The following is a 17135-nucleotide window of genomic DNA, read 5'->3' as shown; positions in this document are numbered from 1 at the left end:
TATATATATATATATATATATATACACACACACACACACACACACACACAAATAAAGAAATAATACGTAATGTATGTAAACATTTAACATTTTGTTAATTGATTTTTTTTTCATATTTTTAAAATGAATTAAGACATTATTTATATCATTTGTTAAAATATTGCTGCAAATTAATAATAATATTTTGCTTTTAAGTTATGATTTGAGTTTTAAGTTAATATTTTAAAATGTAGATTAAATATTAATTGGAATTTATAAGTGAACTTAAAATTTTTTGAAACATTTTTACGTAACTTATTTCAGACTTTCCTTTTCTGACAAGTTAAATATGATGTTTAAGTTGCATATAACAGATGAAAGTAATAATAAAGATTACACACTGAGTTTTCCAGGATCCAAGACAATTCAAGAGGTTAGCTTTTATCAAAAGTATGAAAATTGAGATCATAACAAAATGAAATATATTTTATACAATTACTTTTTTCCTAATATTTATTATTAATATTTTAATAGATTAAGCAAGACATCTATGCCGTTACAAACATTCCGGTAAGATTTCAGCAATGGATAGGTTGGCCTGAATCTGCTGCAGATGAAAGTGTTAGTATACATTCAAGATAAGTTTTAAATGATATATTCCACTTTCATTTTTAAGAAATATCTTATACGCTTTATAGATGACTCTGGCTGCAATAGATATTAATTTTCCAGTCCATAATCTACTGTTGAAAAGAAAGGAAAGCTTAGCTTCTAAAAAGGTATTATATTTTTAATCATAGTATTAATAGATTAATGTAATTAAATTAATAACTCAGTTATTCTTAAATTGATTAATTTCAAAAGTTTTAATGTAATAAACAAATTTATCAATGCTCATAAATGTATCTATATTTACTAATTAAAATATGACCATGCTCTGGCAATGCAAGAAGCATTCTTACAGACATACAGCAATAGTGTTGGTCATCAAATGGTCATATAACATCTGACAGAAGGTTACACAAGTAATAGTTACAATGTGCAGATGGGTAAAGCAGCATATTTATCTAACTTCAACAAAGGCAAAATTGTGATGATCAGACACTCTAATGTTATCATCTCCAGAACAGGGCTATTTGTGTTCATCGATAATCTATCAAAGTTCATCCAAACAGCAAAACAACAAACAGCAAAACAACAAACATCACTGTGTGAGCTAGCCATACCTCATTGATAAGAGGTTGGCTTAGGCTGGCTTGTCTTGTGCAAAGAAACAGGAGGGCACTAATCTGTTTGAACTATTTGTTGCTTGGTCCAATGATTTGTTATACCATGTTGATGGTTGGGTACATGTGTGACATTTACTTTACAAGACCTTGTCTTGGATGTACTGTAGGATGAACACAGGCAGGTTGAAGGAATGTGATGGTCTGGGCAATGTTTTCCAGGAATGCTTAACTACCATCCCTGTAAATGGAACTCTGACAAGGGTTGCCTACCTGAACATTGTTTATGGCACCCTTCATGGCAACTGTGCTTACTGATGGAAATGCCATCTATCGGCAAGACAATACTCCATGTCAGATATCTTGTATGTAGCAAATGGCTTACAAACTTAAGGATGAGGTCACCAAATTTTCTTGACATGAATCCAATTGAGCACTTTTAGTATTCCTTGCCAGGTGCAGGATGTTTTGACAGCAAGAGAAAGAGCAACATTCTATTAAGTTTGTGGTCATAATGTTTTGGCTGGTTAGTGTATATATTTATTTAAACAAAACTATCTGAAATGTAAAAAAATTATGACAATTTAGATGAAAGTCAAATTGTTTTTCTTGGAGTTTTCCTTTTGTAAAGATAAGCTTAGTGTTTCGAAATGGTACTCACAAGATTTTTAATGTTGTTTTCTACATTTTTCTTTGAAGCACCAAGCTTATCTTTTTCAAAGAAAAAGTTTGACTGCCATCTAAAATGTCATAATTTTTTAGATAGTACAATTTTTTTACATCTCAGATGTTTTTATTTAGATATCAACTGTTTTTTGGTCAATGATTGTGCTATTACATCAAGACTTAAGACAATGATGTACAGTTTGGTTGGTGCTCATTGACAGCTGCCAATTGAACACTTTCAATATGCCATTCAGTAAAATCATTATAAAAAGTTTAATTCATATAAATTTGAGCTTTTGTTATTCTGGATAACATTTTGAATAAAAATCATTTGTTTCAATGCAGTTTTATTCTTATGAGCATAAAATTAAGCAATAAAAGTAAAATATCTCTATGGGAGAACCTGCATATACTTTGACCTCTTCATTTAGAAGTTTCATGAGCACCTCACTGATAATGATGCTTAAGTTTAAAATTTGAGCTTTCTAGACCTAGTAGTTTTTATCTATGAGTGTTTGCAATGCCAGATGAAGAAGAAAATACAGCATTTTTGGTGATTTTTACACTTTTTGATTGTTAATATTTTGGCAACACCTTATAGAAAAATTGAAATTTTTCACACTACCTAAGAAAACAATTACCTTTGAAAGAGACATTTGGAATTACTTTAGACATTTTGGGGGCGAAATTGATTGAAAATCAGCAACTCTCATTCTTGTATATATAATCGGTCAGTGACTTTTTACTTGATACAGAGTCACTTCTGTGACTCTTGATAGTGATTTTTAGGAATTTTGAAAAATGTTTTTTAAAATTTTTATAAATGTAATAAAAATGTTAAGTGAGGAAATTTTTTGCATTGTATACTTATTTGATGATTTTTTTTAAATATGATACTATTATATATATTAAGTAAACTAAATGAATCAATAAATTAATATTAACCATTAAAATATTGAATAAATAATTTTTAACATAAATAAAACCAAGGTTGATCAGAAATATTATTTAAATAATCGATTATGTGTTACAGTATATATGTTAAAAATAACTACTTAGAATGAAATTTTTGAATATCAGTGGAAAATATAGTAAAAAATTATTTTATTTGTATCAGGCTGAATGATTGAGAATGGAACTGTAAATATGATTGAAAATTTTTGAAAATTATCAGTGACTGTAGAAAAGAAGCATATTAAAAGAAAAACCAATAAATTATGATATGATATAAAAACTGAAATTACAGAAAAAATAATGTAGATATGAGGCAAGGTGAAAAGTTCTTGGCTTAATCCATAGAAGGTGCTACTACAAATGAAAGTACTGTTTTGTTATGTTGCCAGACTTGTTACAAAAGTAAATACCAAATGTGAATTTGATCAGACAAATAGTTTGTTTTATATGGCTGTTTAAAGTAAGCATTGTGTGTGTTTTTGACAAAATGAATAAACTTGAATACTGTTCTGTCATAAAATTCTTCATTTTGGATGGTTTATCACCAACAGAAATTCATCCAAAGTTGGTAAAAGTGTATAAGGAGTCTGCACCTTTGTTATCAACAGTAAAAAAGTGGGCAGCGGAGTTTAAACATCGTCATACATCGATTGAAGATGATCCATGTGAAGGACAGCCAAAAACTGTAACTACCAAAGAAAATATCTAGAAGATACACAATGTGGTTCTAGATTATCGACAATTAAAGACGTATGAGATAGCTAAGGCTGTAGGCATCTCAGAAGAAAGGGTACAGCACATTTTACATGAAGAACTCAGTATGAGAAAGCTTTGTGCAAGATGGGTGCCACATTTTTTGTTAAATGCTGATCACAAACAAATGACGAATTGACTTTCTCAGCAATGTTTGCACCATTTTAAGAAGGATCCAACCGATTTTCTGTGCAGATTTGTTATGATAGATGAAAGATGGGTTCACCAACTTTACCACCTGAGTGAAAATAGCAGTTTAAGCAGTGAATAGAAGCCAGTGGCTCTGCGCCGAAGAAAGCAAAGACAATTGCATCGGCTGGAAAGGTTATGGCTAGTGTTTTTTGGGACTCCAAAGGGATTCTTTTAATTTACTACCTGTCAAAGGGTCAAACAATTAATGGGGCTAGATGACCAGCTAGATGAAAAAATTAGAGAGAAAAGGCCTGATTTGCAAAAGGAAAAAAATCCTCTTTCACCTGCTCACAAAGGTGCTTTGGCAATGGGAAAATTGAGGGATTTGAAATATGAATTGTTGGAACATTGTCTCTATTTGCCAGATTTGGCTCCCTCTGACTTTCATATATTCTCAAATCTTAAATTTTTGGCCGGAAAACATTTTGGATCAAGTGAAGAGGTGATAGCAGTGGTAAATGGATATTTTGAAGACCTTCCAGAATCTCACTTTAGGGATGGAATCCTGTTATTGGAGAAACATTGGACAAAGTGTATTGAACTAGAGAGAGACTACATTGAGAAATAAATGCATTTTTAAAATAAAAAAACCTCATTTTTTCACTACTAGGCCGAGAACTTTTCACCTTGCCCACGTATAATGAGAACATATTTAATATCATACATAAATATATATTTAAGTATTATATTGATGATACAATTAAAAATCTAATAGGCAAATTTTTAGAAGTATAAAATAGTCTAGACTAAACTATAAAATTTAATTGAAATTTCTTTAGCTAGAGGAAACAACTTGTGTAAACAATATTAAAAACTATAGTTATACAAATTTTTAATGAATGACATATTAAATTATTATTCAAAATATAATCTATTATTATTTTCTAATTTTTACCATATTTGTTATAAAAATATATGAAATATTTTTCTTGTACTTACATTTAAACTATATTTGTTCAGATAGTTGATATCATGTCAAGTGGCAGTAGCGGAGATGAATTTGAAGATGCTAATGAATGTGTTGATGTTGATGATGATATATTTCAAACATCATCATCAAGAAAACAAACATCTTTAAGTAAGTTTGAGAAATATGAATAATTAATTATATGTATATTTATTATAAAAGTAATTACCACCATATTTTTAGCTTGTTTTACATATAACACCTAAATTTTCATTGTATACATACTTTATGGAATTTCACACAATTTAGAAATACAGTAGAGCATCGATTATCTGACCCCCAATTAACTGACCGCATTCTAGTTGGCAAATTCAAATGTCCACTAGTGATGTGGCGCAACAATATTTGGTTATGTCTTAGCTACTTTAATATTATTTTTGTTAAATTTTTGCATGTTTTAGCTGGCAGCGCTGGCTCAACCATGAAAGGGAGGCTAGTATTTAAACCAGGCCTAATACACTATACTAATAATGTGTTTTTTCATACTTTTCGGTTATCCGACTTTTCAGTTATCCGACCAACCCCAGTCCCCAATTAAGTCAGATAATCGATGCTCTACTGTATTCTGAGTAGTTTTTTGTGTGTAAATTCTTTATTTTCCAAGTTAAAATATCAGTTTGAAAAAGAAATTCAAAAACACTATAAAAATCAAAGTGAAAACTTGCAACAAATTGAATTAAGTTATTGTCATTCTCTGTAGATAAAATTGATAAATTAGTAGAAATATTGCACTGCTTATATAAAAAATTATTAATTTCAAAACATTATAAAATCATTTTCATATTGAATTCTATGAAGACATGAAAAATTCTAGAAGTACAGTAAAATTTGTCCTATGTTAAATCTTACTATAAGCTAGAAATCTGTTCAACACAGAAATTGAAGAGGTTTTTTTGGATACAAACAATGTAATTTAACCTGGATAAAGTTGAAAATTAAGAATTTACTTGTAGACAAATAAGTAAAATCAGCTCCAGTATAATAGTTAGTTACTATCATAACAAACTGTAATTCAAGAATGATTTTGAACTTTGTTATAGAAATGAAGGTCATGTGACAAGCAGACATAAGGTTGTTTGTTAATACAGTGGGTGATCGGTTAACGAACATAATCTGTTCCAAGACCATGTTTGCTATCCAAATTGTTTGTTAACCAATTATCGATTTACCATACATTTTTATGGTAATTTGATTAATTCATTCTGGAGACCTCAAAAAATAAAAAAATTATATACTTACTAACTACATTTATTTACATGTAATAACAAACTAAAAGCAATCTCTCCATTTTTTCATGCATGTCACATCTTTGTTTCTCAGATGTGATTTTTATTGCTCCTTTAGCTGCTAGAGTCTTCTTGATTATATCTTTCTTAGCTAAGATTGTGCCCACTGTAGATCTGTTCAAGCCATACTGCCTAGCAACATCAGACATTTTCTGCCCACTCTCTACCTTAGGTATTCTCTCTCGCTTGGTTTTTATGGTGAGCACAGTTCTTGATACTCCACTCTTTTTAGGCTTGATAATAATATCAGTTTCTTTTTGAAATAAAAGTTTAGAAAAGTACTCAAAAATTCAGAGAACAGAAATCAACTAGTGTATGAAATAATTATATAAGTGTGAGGCTCAAATGAAATTCGAAATTTGTTAAAACTGATGCTAAACTTAACTAGTGCCTGACAGGCTTGCAAAGACTATAAAAAAATTATTTGTCAAAAAGGTAAACAAAAAGCTGGAATTACAAGGGAGAGTTTCAAAGTTTGGAGGAATACTATCCAATCGGTATTGGGTTGAGTGTCGATGTCAATGTTTCCTGTGCTTAGAAAGGTTTTGAATTGTCACCTGGAAACAAGGGAAAACCAGTCTGTATTTGTTATTTTACATTGCTTTTGTGTTTGTTCTGTGAGATGTTCATTGTCCAAACATAGAAATCCTTTGTGAAAAGTGTTCATTGTCCGATTTGTCTGCAGTATGAACTGATCACTAACTGATCACGCACCATATTAATTTTGTTGGAATTAAGCAGGAGCATAATCAAATACTTTATGAATCAAACACTTTCAAAAATCTAATTAATTTCTGAAAATCAAATTCTTCAATAAATGTAAAACAATGTGAATAAGGTAGTGCCTGCTGCTAATTTGCTTTGTATGGAATAATCAGTAACTAACTAATACCAAGTATTTGAAAAGTTGATTAACATGTTATTACAGAAGTTGAAATAAACAATTAGAGTAATAAAATTCCTGGAAGCCAGATAATAGAATAACTTTGTCTCTGTTGTTCTAATGTGATTAGAAAATGCAGTGGCACACTAGTTTTCGGAACTTGAATTTGCCTTGTTTGCTGTCATATGAGCTTAGCACATAGGGGCACATCCAAAAACTACTTGAATATCTAATGCAAATTGTTGGAAACATTAAGAAAGTTTTGTAATCAGTTTAATTCTTGCATTCAAATACACCCATCTCTATTTGGAATCACTTTGTATTAATTTGGATTAAGCTTAATAATAAAATTTATTTTACATAGGTTATGTAAAAGTGATTTTTCTATAATAAAAAATGGACCTAACTATGTAACACTTATATGGTGTAGTTTAAAAATATATATACTTTATATATATTTGGCACTGTGTGATTCCAGTTTACAAAGATTTTACTGTAGAGTAAATATTTTTAAGTTTTTCGTGTCTCTCAATTTTTGGCCTTTTGTTTTAAGATTAGTATTAAGCAATTATAAATATATATACAGATAATAAAATAACAGAATTTGAATTATTTTTACTTTCTGAATTAAAATTTTTTTTCAGTACCTGAGAATATAGAAGATGAAAATAGTGCATTGGTACATTTGAATATGGAATTTATAAATAGGTCTGAGATTATTTTTAAATTTTATGCTAAAAGTTTTGTATTGTAAAATTTTAAACTTTACATGAGCTTATTTATTTTAATTTCAAGATATGGAGACTGCCATCCAATATTTTTTCAGGGAACACTATCAGATGCCCTTCAACATTCTTGCCAAAGACCAGCTAATGAGGTATTTAGAAATTGTAAAATATAAAGAAACTATCTAAGTTTTTTTTATTTTTACTTGATCTTTATAATTTTAACTTTGAATTTCAATGAAATTCTTTATCATTTCTAGAGAAAGCCTCTGATAATATATCTTCATCATGATTCCAGTGTTCTAACAAATGTATTTTGTACTCAACTACTCTGCTCAGAAACTATTGTGACATATCTCACACAAAATTTTGTAACATGGGGTTGGGATTTAACTCATGAAGTTAATAAAACTAGGTAATAAAATTATATTTTGACCTTTTTAAATAAATATATTTTTTTAATATTTAATTTTAAAAAGTAGTATACAGATTAAAACAAATTACTTTTACATTAATAAGAACTTGAAATTTTTTATTTATCTAAGATAATGATAAAGTTTAAAATTTGTTTTTTGTTGCTTAAACATTATGAAGTGTAATTAATCGACCACCAGGCATTCCTTCATCATTTTATTTACTGTTTAGTTGATATGCATCGATTTACATGTTTTGGGCTCAATATTACCCCTCTTCAGCCAACGAAAAATTTTATAAAAAAAAAACACAATTCATAAATTACATCAAATACATACAAGCGATACAGATAATTTACAAGCCTACCTCTAAATTACAATTGTTTAGGAACGGGCTATATTTGATGTTTACAGAATGGGTATATAACTTGCACAGATAATTACTCTTACTATATATTTGAACAAAAATATTTAAATAATTTTTAAAAAACCGGAATAACAGTGCTAGTATTACATCACATTAATTGACAGAATCCATATAAACAATTTATAAACATACCTTCGTGTATCCACTTTTAGAATCCACTATAACTGGTGCACTTGAGGAGTGGGTATACAAGCTAGTACAGAATATTGTTCCTATCTATTTGTTTTAAAAAGGTTTTTAACCAAAATTATTATACCATGCTATGTATACAAATTTATTTCTTAATGACATACCTGTTTTTGCACTTTCATACTAATGTTGATGATGATTGTTCATGTCCTTTCAAGATAATGGGACCTGGAAGCAGGTTTTATATTTCTAATTTTTATTATTTTCAGAAATTCACAGTGAGTTAAAAACATTACAATAAGCCTCTTAGAATTAAGATGATGTACCCATTTTTTCTCTTTGATAAAATTTGATAAAATTGTTAAGTCCTTAAAGCACAGATGTGTCCTTTTGTATATTTCTTTATATTGTCTCTTGGCTTACATTGTGCAGTATCATGCTAATCTGCATATTCTCACATAGTGAGATGGCCGAACCACAATCAAATATTTTGAAGATTGAATATTTTTTTCTTAAATTTTATATTATTGAATTTTGAGTGAATTTTCCAAACATAAAAATTATTTCTTGGATGATTTTTGAGTTCTCTAGTTCTTTCTGATTTGTTCTTTTTATCTAATTTAAATGCATTTATGATTACACTTACGATTCGTTTTTATGCTTACAATTTTAAATTCTATTTTATATTACTTTTAACCAGTTTTTGTTACTTTTTATACTCAGATTTTTATTTATACTGTTTTTGTTTTTTAGGATTTCTATACTTTCCTTAAATTTTCTGATAAAACTTTTTTTTTTCTTGTTGCAAAATTTTTATATTACTCTGATCAATATTATAATCATTCAATATACAATGTTCATGAAAAGCAGAGTTGATTCTATGATGTTTTAGGTCTGCAACATGTTCTTTAAGTCTTATCTTCATTTTCCATTTTGTTTCTCCTATGTAATATTTGGTGGCACTGCAGGTACATGAGATCTGATATACAATATTTTTAGTTTTTGCTGGTATATGTTTTTCTTTTTGTGATGATTGTCTGTTTCTGATTCTAGAAGATAGTTTTTTGTATTTTGATGCAAGTTTAACATTAATTTTCTTTATTTCTCTGTTGATTTCTTCATATAGGCCAGACATGGGCAAATGCGCTCCGAGAGCCACATGCTGCTCTTTTTGAGTTACACGCGGCTCTTGCTGAAAGTGTTAATTTCTGTTTTTTATTATTATTTTTACGATTTTATTTTTGTAATTTTGTGAAAATATGTTTATTAAAAAAATTCAATATTTGTTTTATATTATATTTATATTATATAATAAAATCGCACGCCTTACCATACTATCTGCCACGACAGTTACAGAACTGCGGCTCCCATGCATTTTGCAAAACCTACATTTTGGCTCCCACTGAACTCTTGCTTGCCCACCCCTGATATAGGCCTTTAATATATGGGAAGGTAATATATTTCACTTTTGATTGTTCTTTATTTTCTACTGGAATCTTTTTTGTATTTATTTTCTTTTCCCAGCTTCTTATTAATCTGCTCAGGTATCCATCTAAAAGGAATTTCTTTTTTAGTTCAATTATGCTATTGTGTATATTAATGCTTTTCCTAGTTTTGTTTTTTATTTTATTATATTCCATTTCAAATATATTTTGTTTTATATATAAAGGTATGTTAGAACTATATTTTACAGTTGTTTTTATTGAGCAATGTTTTTTAAAGGTTCTAAACTTTAATTCATTTTCTCTTCTTTTTATTGTGATATCTAAATAACTTATTTCTTGCTTAATTTTATCCTCCTCTTTTATTTTAAATTTTATTGTTTTATTTATGTTTATTTGATTACTGATTTCTTCAATTGTAACCTCTGTTTCTTTATATATTATGAAAATATCATCTACATACCTCCTATAGAATTTATTCCCTTTATTTTGTTAATTAGTTCATCTATGTATACCATTATTAATTCTGCTAGTTTTGGCCTGATTACGGACCCCATACTGATCCCCTCTGTCTGTGTATAGTATTTGTCTTCTATTTCAAAATAATTACTCCTGTAGGAGAATTCTAGCCAATCTATTATTTCTTTCTTTAATATGTTTTAATTTACTTTCAATCATTTCCCATGTTATTGATGGGTACATGTCTTCAATGTCGAGACTAGCTATTTTGAAAGTCTTCTCTATATTTAATTTGTTTAGATCTATAAGTTCATCAGTATTCTTAATAGCAAAACTTGAGTTTTGGTATTGTTATAGTTCTTGTTTCAAAAATTTTTCTAAATTGTACAGTATAGAGTATTTGAAGTCTACTACAGGTTTAACTTTTCCCCCAATTTTGTGTGTGCTCAACTGTTTTTTGCCAATTTGAAACTGTTGCTATGCTTTTTGTTGCTTAATCAACCACCTGGCATTCCTTCATCCTTTTATTTACTATTTAGTTGATACATGTCGATTTACACATTTCAGGTTCAATAGTATCCCTCAATATAAAAACTATAGATGATTTACAAAACACCAAAAATATTTTTTTTTAATTTTTATCAATAATAGCATTTGTGACTTTTATGTTATGTTGTGTCAAGAACATGAATTTGAATAAATTAATATTTGAAAGATATAGATCTGATATACAACTAAATAGGCTGTATTTGATGTGAAGTAGAATTGTTTTGTGGCCTTAATAATAATAATAGCCCCATTTTATAATTAGTGTTTTGTTTCTATTTCTAAGTTTATGCTTATTTTTGGACACAAGTATTATTCATTGACTAAATTATATTATTTACAGTTTTGTGCTCAAAGAATTTTTTTAAATTGATAATCTAAATAAGACTTTTGAATTTTGTTTGTATAGTTCTTACATGAAACTAGATTTTGAAATGCAATTGATTTGGAATAAAACATTAAGTAAAATACTTTTAAGTTACTTACAATAGAATCATCATAATAATTTTATGTTTAATGTTATATTGAAAATTTAAAAATTTTCTTATATAAACATTGCTTATAATGTTCAAATGAAATGCTTATTTGTAAACAAATTTGTATCATAATCTGTAAACCTTTCTAAACTTGAAATAGTTGTCAAAATTTTTATAACAAAAATATTTATATTTTTTGTCATAGAGAGCATACTTTATAATGTTTTTAAGTATTAGTTTTTCAAATGTTTGTAATATAAATCAAATTTTTGTAATATTTTACTACATTAATATAAAGATTTACATAACTCAAGATAACAACTTAATGCTTTCTGAATTTCGTGAATATTAAATGATTTTATTATTATTAAATGATATTTATTATAAAAATTAGATTGTATGATTCTATAATAATTAAAAGAATTCAAATTTTTCGATTAGATTTTATTTATGTTCAAATTTACTCATGTTTTTTGTTTAAGGTTTTTAACTGCTGTCACACAGCAATTAGGTGTTGTAGCAGCAAATGCTATTCAGAATATTGCAGTTGATCATTTACCAGCTCTCATAGTAATTACAAGAATAAGATCTGCCACAGAAGTTCTTACAGTTATCCCTGGTAAAACTCATCATTGATTGATTTTTGATTTTTCTAATAAAAAATGCTTGCATTTAAAATATATTAATAAATTTTTAATGAATTCAGGTAATGTTAGTTTGGATGAATTAATGACTCGTTTGATACATGCAGTAGAAGTATTTAATAATGAATTGTCTTCAGAAATATTACAAGAGGTAGATATTTTCAATGTAGTTAATGTTTATAAAAATAAATTTCTTACTATATAAAATAATTTTTGAATTTAGCAAGCTAGACTAGCAAGAGAAGAAGTTAAAAGAGAACAAGATGCAGCATATGAAGCATCATTAAAAGCAGATCAAGCAAAAGTAAGACTAAGGCATTTACATTTTAATATATTTAAACATATATAGTATAAATTTTTTCTCTTATAGTGAAATACATAGTAATTTGTAAGAAATATTAAAAGTTTATACTGAAAAATTTTTTATAACATTTGTTACCATATTAATAATAATTGATTATTAATATTTAAGTTGGGTTTGGTTTATTATATAAATAACATCTAGAATTGTTACAAAAATCCTATGAAATATATATAATGTAAAGTAATACAATGTAAATACATTATGAAAATCAATAATATGTAGAATAAAAACATGATATATGTTTCAGAAAAAGCATCTTTTTTAATTTATAGTTTGCAATGATTTATATATCCAAAGTTAAATTGCCAAATGTATTGTATTTTGTTTATTATTCTGGTATTACTTAGCATTCAATATCACAACTAAAAACTTCAAAAATAGTTTTTGTTCCATATATTTACAAAGATTCATTTCCATTGGAAAACACTTGACTACTATTTCATAGAAACAAATGTTTGTGTTTCCATTATCTCATATTTATATTTGAAAAAGTTGGTAATTCTGATCTGGAGGAAAGAAATTAAAGAGGAGGAAGCTATGTAGCTACTAGTTTACTTGTATTCTTATGCTACTTGGCCAATAACATATTCATTTTCAAATCATCATAAATAATAATATATTGATAAAAGCCAATAATTTAATTTTAATCGTTCATTGATAGATGGATTATGAGAAGTATATTTGAACCCAGTTATACAAAAAGCTACCAACCCTCAACATGCTTAAACTGAGTAAATCATGTTCAAAGTTTTTCATTTTCAAAATAAAATACTAAACTGTGGGTCAGTCACTGAGTTTTTTAAAGACCTTAATAGTATCTGTGCAGTTTGGTTGTTTCTGTAAAATGAAGATTGCACAATACTGAATTTGTATACAACTTCAACCCATTTTACTTTCACAGATTTTATGTATACATAACAAGGGGAAGTATGGGAATTGTGTTAATTTTGACTCTCTGAGTTTTTTTGCAAATCTCCATGTTTTGAGACCACCTGAATCCAAAAATCTCAAAAAAAAAAGCAAAAAAATTCCATATGGGTGTGTTGGCATCTATTTTGCTTATTATACATTTACACTCTTATAAAACTCACTCTACCCTCAAAATTAAGCTTTTTGCCATTTTATAGTTATTAAAAATATAAGTTTTTTTTTATAACAAACTTTTATATCAGATGGTGCCAGACAATTTAATTTTTGCTTAATAATATAAAGTTTTTTTAATAAAAACTCATAACAGCTGGAAAAGTTACACAATTCTTGTTGCTAGATTTTTTTGTACATTTGAGAGTTGGTACTTTCTGCATAATTGGGTCCATTTGAAGTACTTACTTTTATTTCACATGGTTAGCAGTAAATTATTTTTCTACCTGTAGTAAAAGTTCTATACAGAAATTCTCTTGTTCATAGTCACAACTTGCATGAAATTAATCTTTTGGCATTATATTTGAATCAGCAGGATGCAGAATAAAACTGAGCCTGTTAATATATAGAAGTATGGCAGTTGTTATATTTAAATTTATTATAAAAAAAAATTATGAATAAACTTGGGCCTGAATAAATAGCAACACAATAATCATTGAACTCTGGTAATTTAACTTTTTAAAATCTGACAGTAACTGTTGGAATTATGGCTATGTAAAACAATATGTTTGCTGACTTACATACATAGAGATGCAGTCAGTCTTTCATGTAGTCTACCCTACAGATGTGCATACCTCATTTCACTTTCCTATGTGTGCTGTAGATTTTATTTAAAAGCATTGCAAAATTATTTGTATATAACTTTAGTTTTTACTCTTTGAAATAAAGCTCTTTCTATTGACAAGTTGATGATTTTTCTTGTTTGCTGTTAATCTTATACACAATAACTACCAGTCAGTCAACCTAATACTGTTGACATGCCAGAAAAAACAATAAATATAAAAAAATATAATGAATATGACAAAATCTGAAGAAATATGTAGCAATGTCTATTCTTGCAGATATGTAAAGTCAAACTTCAATGTTTGACTTTACATATCTGCAAGAAAAACATGTAACTAGTTGAGTTGATAGATCAAGTCCCCAATTCCAACTCTGCTTGTAGAATTTTAGAAGATCCAATTCTAACTCTGCCTCTAAATGATTTAAAATATACTTTTATTATATTCATCCAGAATGACATTTCATCACTATCAAGTGAATCATTGGGCTACTTTTTAAGCATTTTTTAAGTGAATCATTAGGCATTCTTGTTAAAATTTAAAGTACTTATCTTTTTTCAGACTTTTTCATTATTAATACTATCATCTTTAACTATATGTTGATACACAAAATGTTTTCTATTTGTGGTTACAGTAAAGTATTCAAAAACACTACATTTAATCCAAGTGTCATCTATTGTGTATGGGTTTTTTAACAATAAAAAGTTAGAATTAGCTAATGCAGAATGTATCTGAATATAAATTTGTGAAAAGGAAATCAACAGTAATTAGTGATATCCATGGAAATGTTATGAAGTAGGGAAATTATCAAAAAATAAAATCTTGCATTATTGGAACCTCCTGTAAAGTAAGATAGTAAAGTACATAATAAAAAAAATTGGAGTCAGTACATTTTTACTGACTTCAATGCCAACTCCACAGTTCTGGTTGTAACACAAATTTAAGGGTTAATAATAAACTTTGCTACTTCAAACATTAAAAATTTTAATTTCTGCATTATATATTCAATATAAAGAAATATTTAATATTTAATTTGTTAAATATGTATTACAATAAAGTTAAAATATTCTAAATTTTAGAAATATGTAAAATTGTATACTTTATTAATGTATTATAAATTACAGCTATGAATATATTTTAGTAATTTATGTAAAAAAATCAAAACTTTTTCCATTAAAAAAAATCATAAAAATTTTCTTACATTCAGGAAGAAGCTAGGAGATTAGAGTTGGAGGAAAAGAATAAGAGGGAACAAGAAGAGCAAATGGAATTACAAAAATTAGAAGAAATGAAAAAACAGGAAGAAGCAATCAAAGAAGTAAAATTTTATATACTATAAAAATCAAAATATAAAATTTTAAATTATTAATTGCTATTTTTCATTTCTGCCAGGCAATTTGCCAATCTTTAGCTGAACAGTTACCTATGGAACCACCAGAAGATAGTCCAGAATCTATTAGTCATATTCGAATTCGACTTCCATGTGGAGAATACATTGACAGACGATTTTTACTGTCTTCTCCATTGCGGTTTTTATTAATGTTTGTAGCTTCAAAAGGCTATCCTATGGAAGAATATAAAGTTTTAGCTAATTGGCCAAGACGAGATGTAAGTAAAACTTGCTTATAAATTTTGTTATTTTTATAATAAATTTATAATTTATAAATATTAATATATTTTTAGCTAACAACATTACCACAAGAACATACGTTGGGTGAATTAAAACTTTATCCTAAAGAAACTCTTACTTTAGAAGAAAGATGAATATCTAAAATAATTAATTATTGCAATTGTTTATTATTCCTATTCTCTGCTATTAAGCAGCTGGTTCTGTGGTACAAAAAAAGGAAAACTACATGTACACTTCTCAGAGCCTCCAAGGAAATATTTCATGTAAGTTTGTGTGGTGATGTGCATAGCTTAATGTTAAGTCTGGTGTCACTGTATAAACATAGTAGAAAAGCAACAGAAAATTAATACCTGATCAGAATTTAAAACAAGTCAATTTTATAATAGTCTGTTTGAAAATGCACATTTGTATTTTTTTAATTAAAAAAAAATGAATGAAAGCTTACAGCAGCTGACACATTACATAATTACTTCTCTCCTTGGAAGTTTTCCTCGATAGTCTTTATGCAGTAAACTGCTAAAAAAAATTTAAAAAATATAAGTTAGTGAAGAAAATATGAAAAACTGTGATAAAATATTCTGTCAAGCAAAACTTTATCCAGGGGATGTCCAAAATTTACATCAAGTTTGCACATACAAGATGGTGCAGCAAAAATGGCTTCAGGCCATAAATTTTGATGATTTGAATTTTGTACATTATGCCCATGCTCGACTATAAATATAAAACATTTTTATTTGTCCAGCAACAGAATATGTAAAATATTATTTATTTAATACCAAAATTTTTGTAGAATTAGATACATATCTTCTGATCTCTTCATGTATTCTCAAAAATACTAATAATTCAGCCTTCTAATTTTAAAATTTACAATGAAAGTTCTCTGTCATAATTACTTTAATATGATCAAAAATTTTCTTCACATTTTTTACTTTATAAAATAAAAAATTTGGCATTTTTATCATAAGACATCTCGAGTGTGAAAACTTTTTTGCCATTGTACTATATATGTAATAAAGAAAATTGTAAATTTGTGTGAAATGAAGCATAAAAGAATTCTTTCTGATCTTAATTTTTTTTATACTCTGGTGAACAAATATCACATGCAAAATTTGAGTTGAGGAATAAAATACAGTGTGTGAAAGTATGTAACTTTAATTTTGAAACAATCAGTTGTGTGAATAATATAAATACATACCATAATTTTTTATAGTAATATTATTACTGTTAATGAAATCTATAAAATATGTAAAATAGTATAATTAAATGAAGAC

General features: G+C 27.5%; 1 protein-coding gene across 1 annotated transcript in view; it reads left to right on the top strand.

Moving 5' to 3' along the window:
* Positions 1 to 16902, top strand: part of casp (Fas associated factor casp) — a 58790-nt gene extending 41888 nt beyond the window's left edge. The window contains exons 6-18 of the mRNA XM_067267724.1: positions 304 to 412; positions 514 to 600; positions 678 to 758; positions 4731 to 4848; positions 7551 to 7614; positions 7702 to 7783; positions 7892 to 8046; positions 12006 to 12142; positions 12230 to 12318; positions 12391 to 12471; positions 15442 to 15552; positions 15627 to 15842; positions 15918 to 16902. Coding sequence (XP_067123825.1) covers positions 304 to 412; positions 514 to 600; positions 678 to 758; positions 4731 to 4848; positions 7551 to 7614; positions 7702 to 7783; positions 7892 to 8046; positions 12006 to 12142; positions 12230 to 12318; positions 12391 to 12471; positions 15442 to 15552; positions 15627 to 15842; positions 15918 to 15998 — 1411 coding nt within the window. The 3' untranslated portion in view covers positions 15999 to 16902. The remainder of the gene's footprint in view (positions 1 to 303; positions 413 to 513; positions 601 to 677; positions 759 to 4730; positions 4849 to 7550; positions 7615 to 7701; positions 7784 to 7891; positions 8047 to 12005; positions 12143 to 12229; positions 12319 to 12390; positions 12472 to 15441; positions 15553 to 15626; positions 15843 to 15917) is intronic.
* The last annotated feature ends 233 nt before the right edge of the window (positions 16903 to 17135 follow it).

The sequence above is a fragment of the Centruroides vittatus genome, unplaced genomic scaffold (assembly GCF_030686945.1).
Source record: "Centruroides vittatus isolate TY-2023 unplaced genomic scaffold, ASM3068694v2 contig_3077, whole genome shotgun sequence".
Classification (NCBI taxonomy): domain Eukaryota; kingdom Metazoa; phylum Arthropoda; class Arachnida; order Scorpiones; family Buthidae; genus Centruroides; species Centruroides vittatus.
This window is presented reverse-complemented; position numbering and strand designations above follow the sequence as displayed.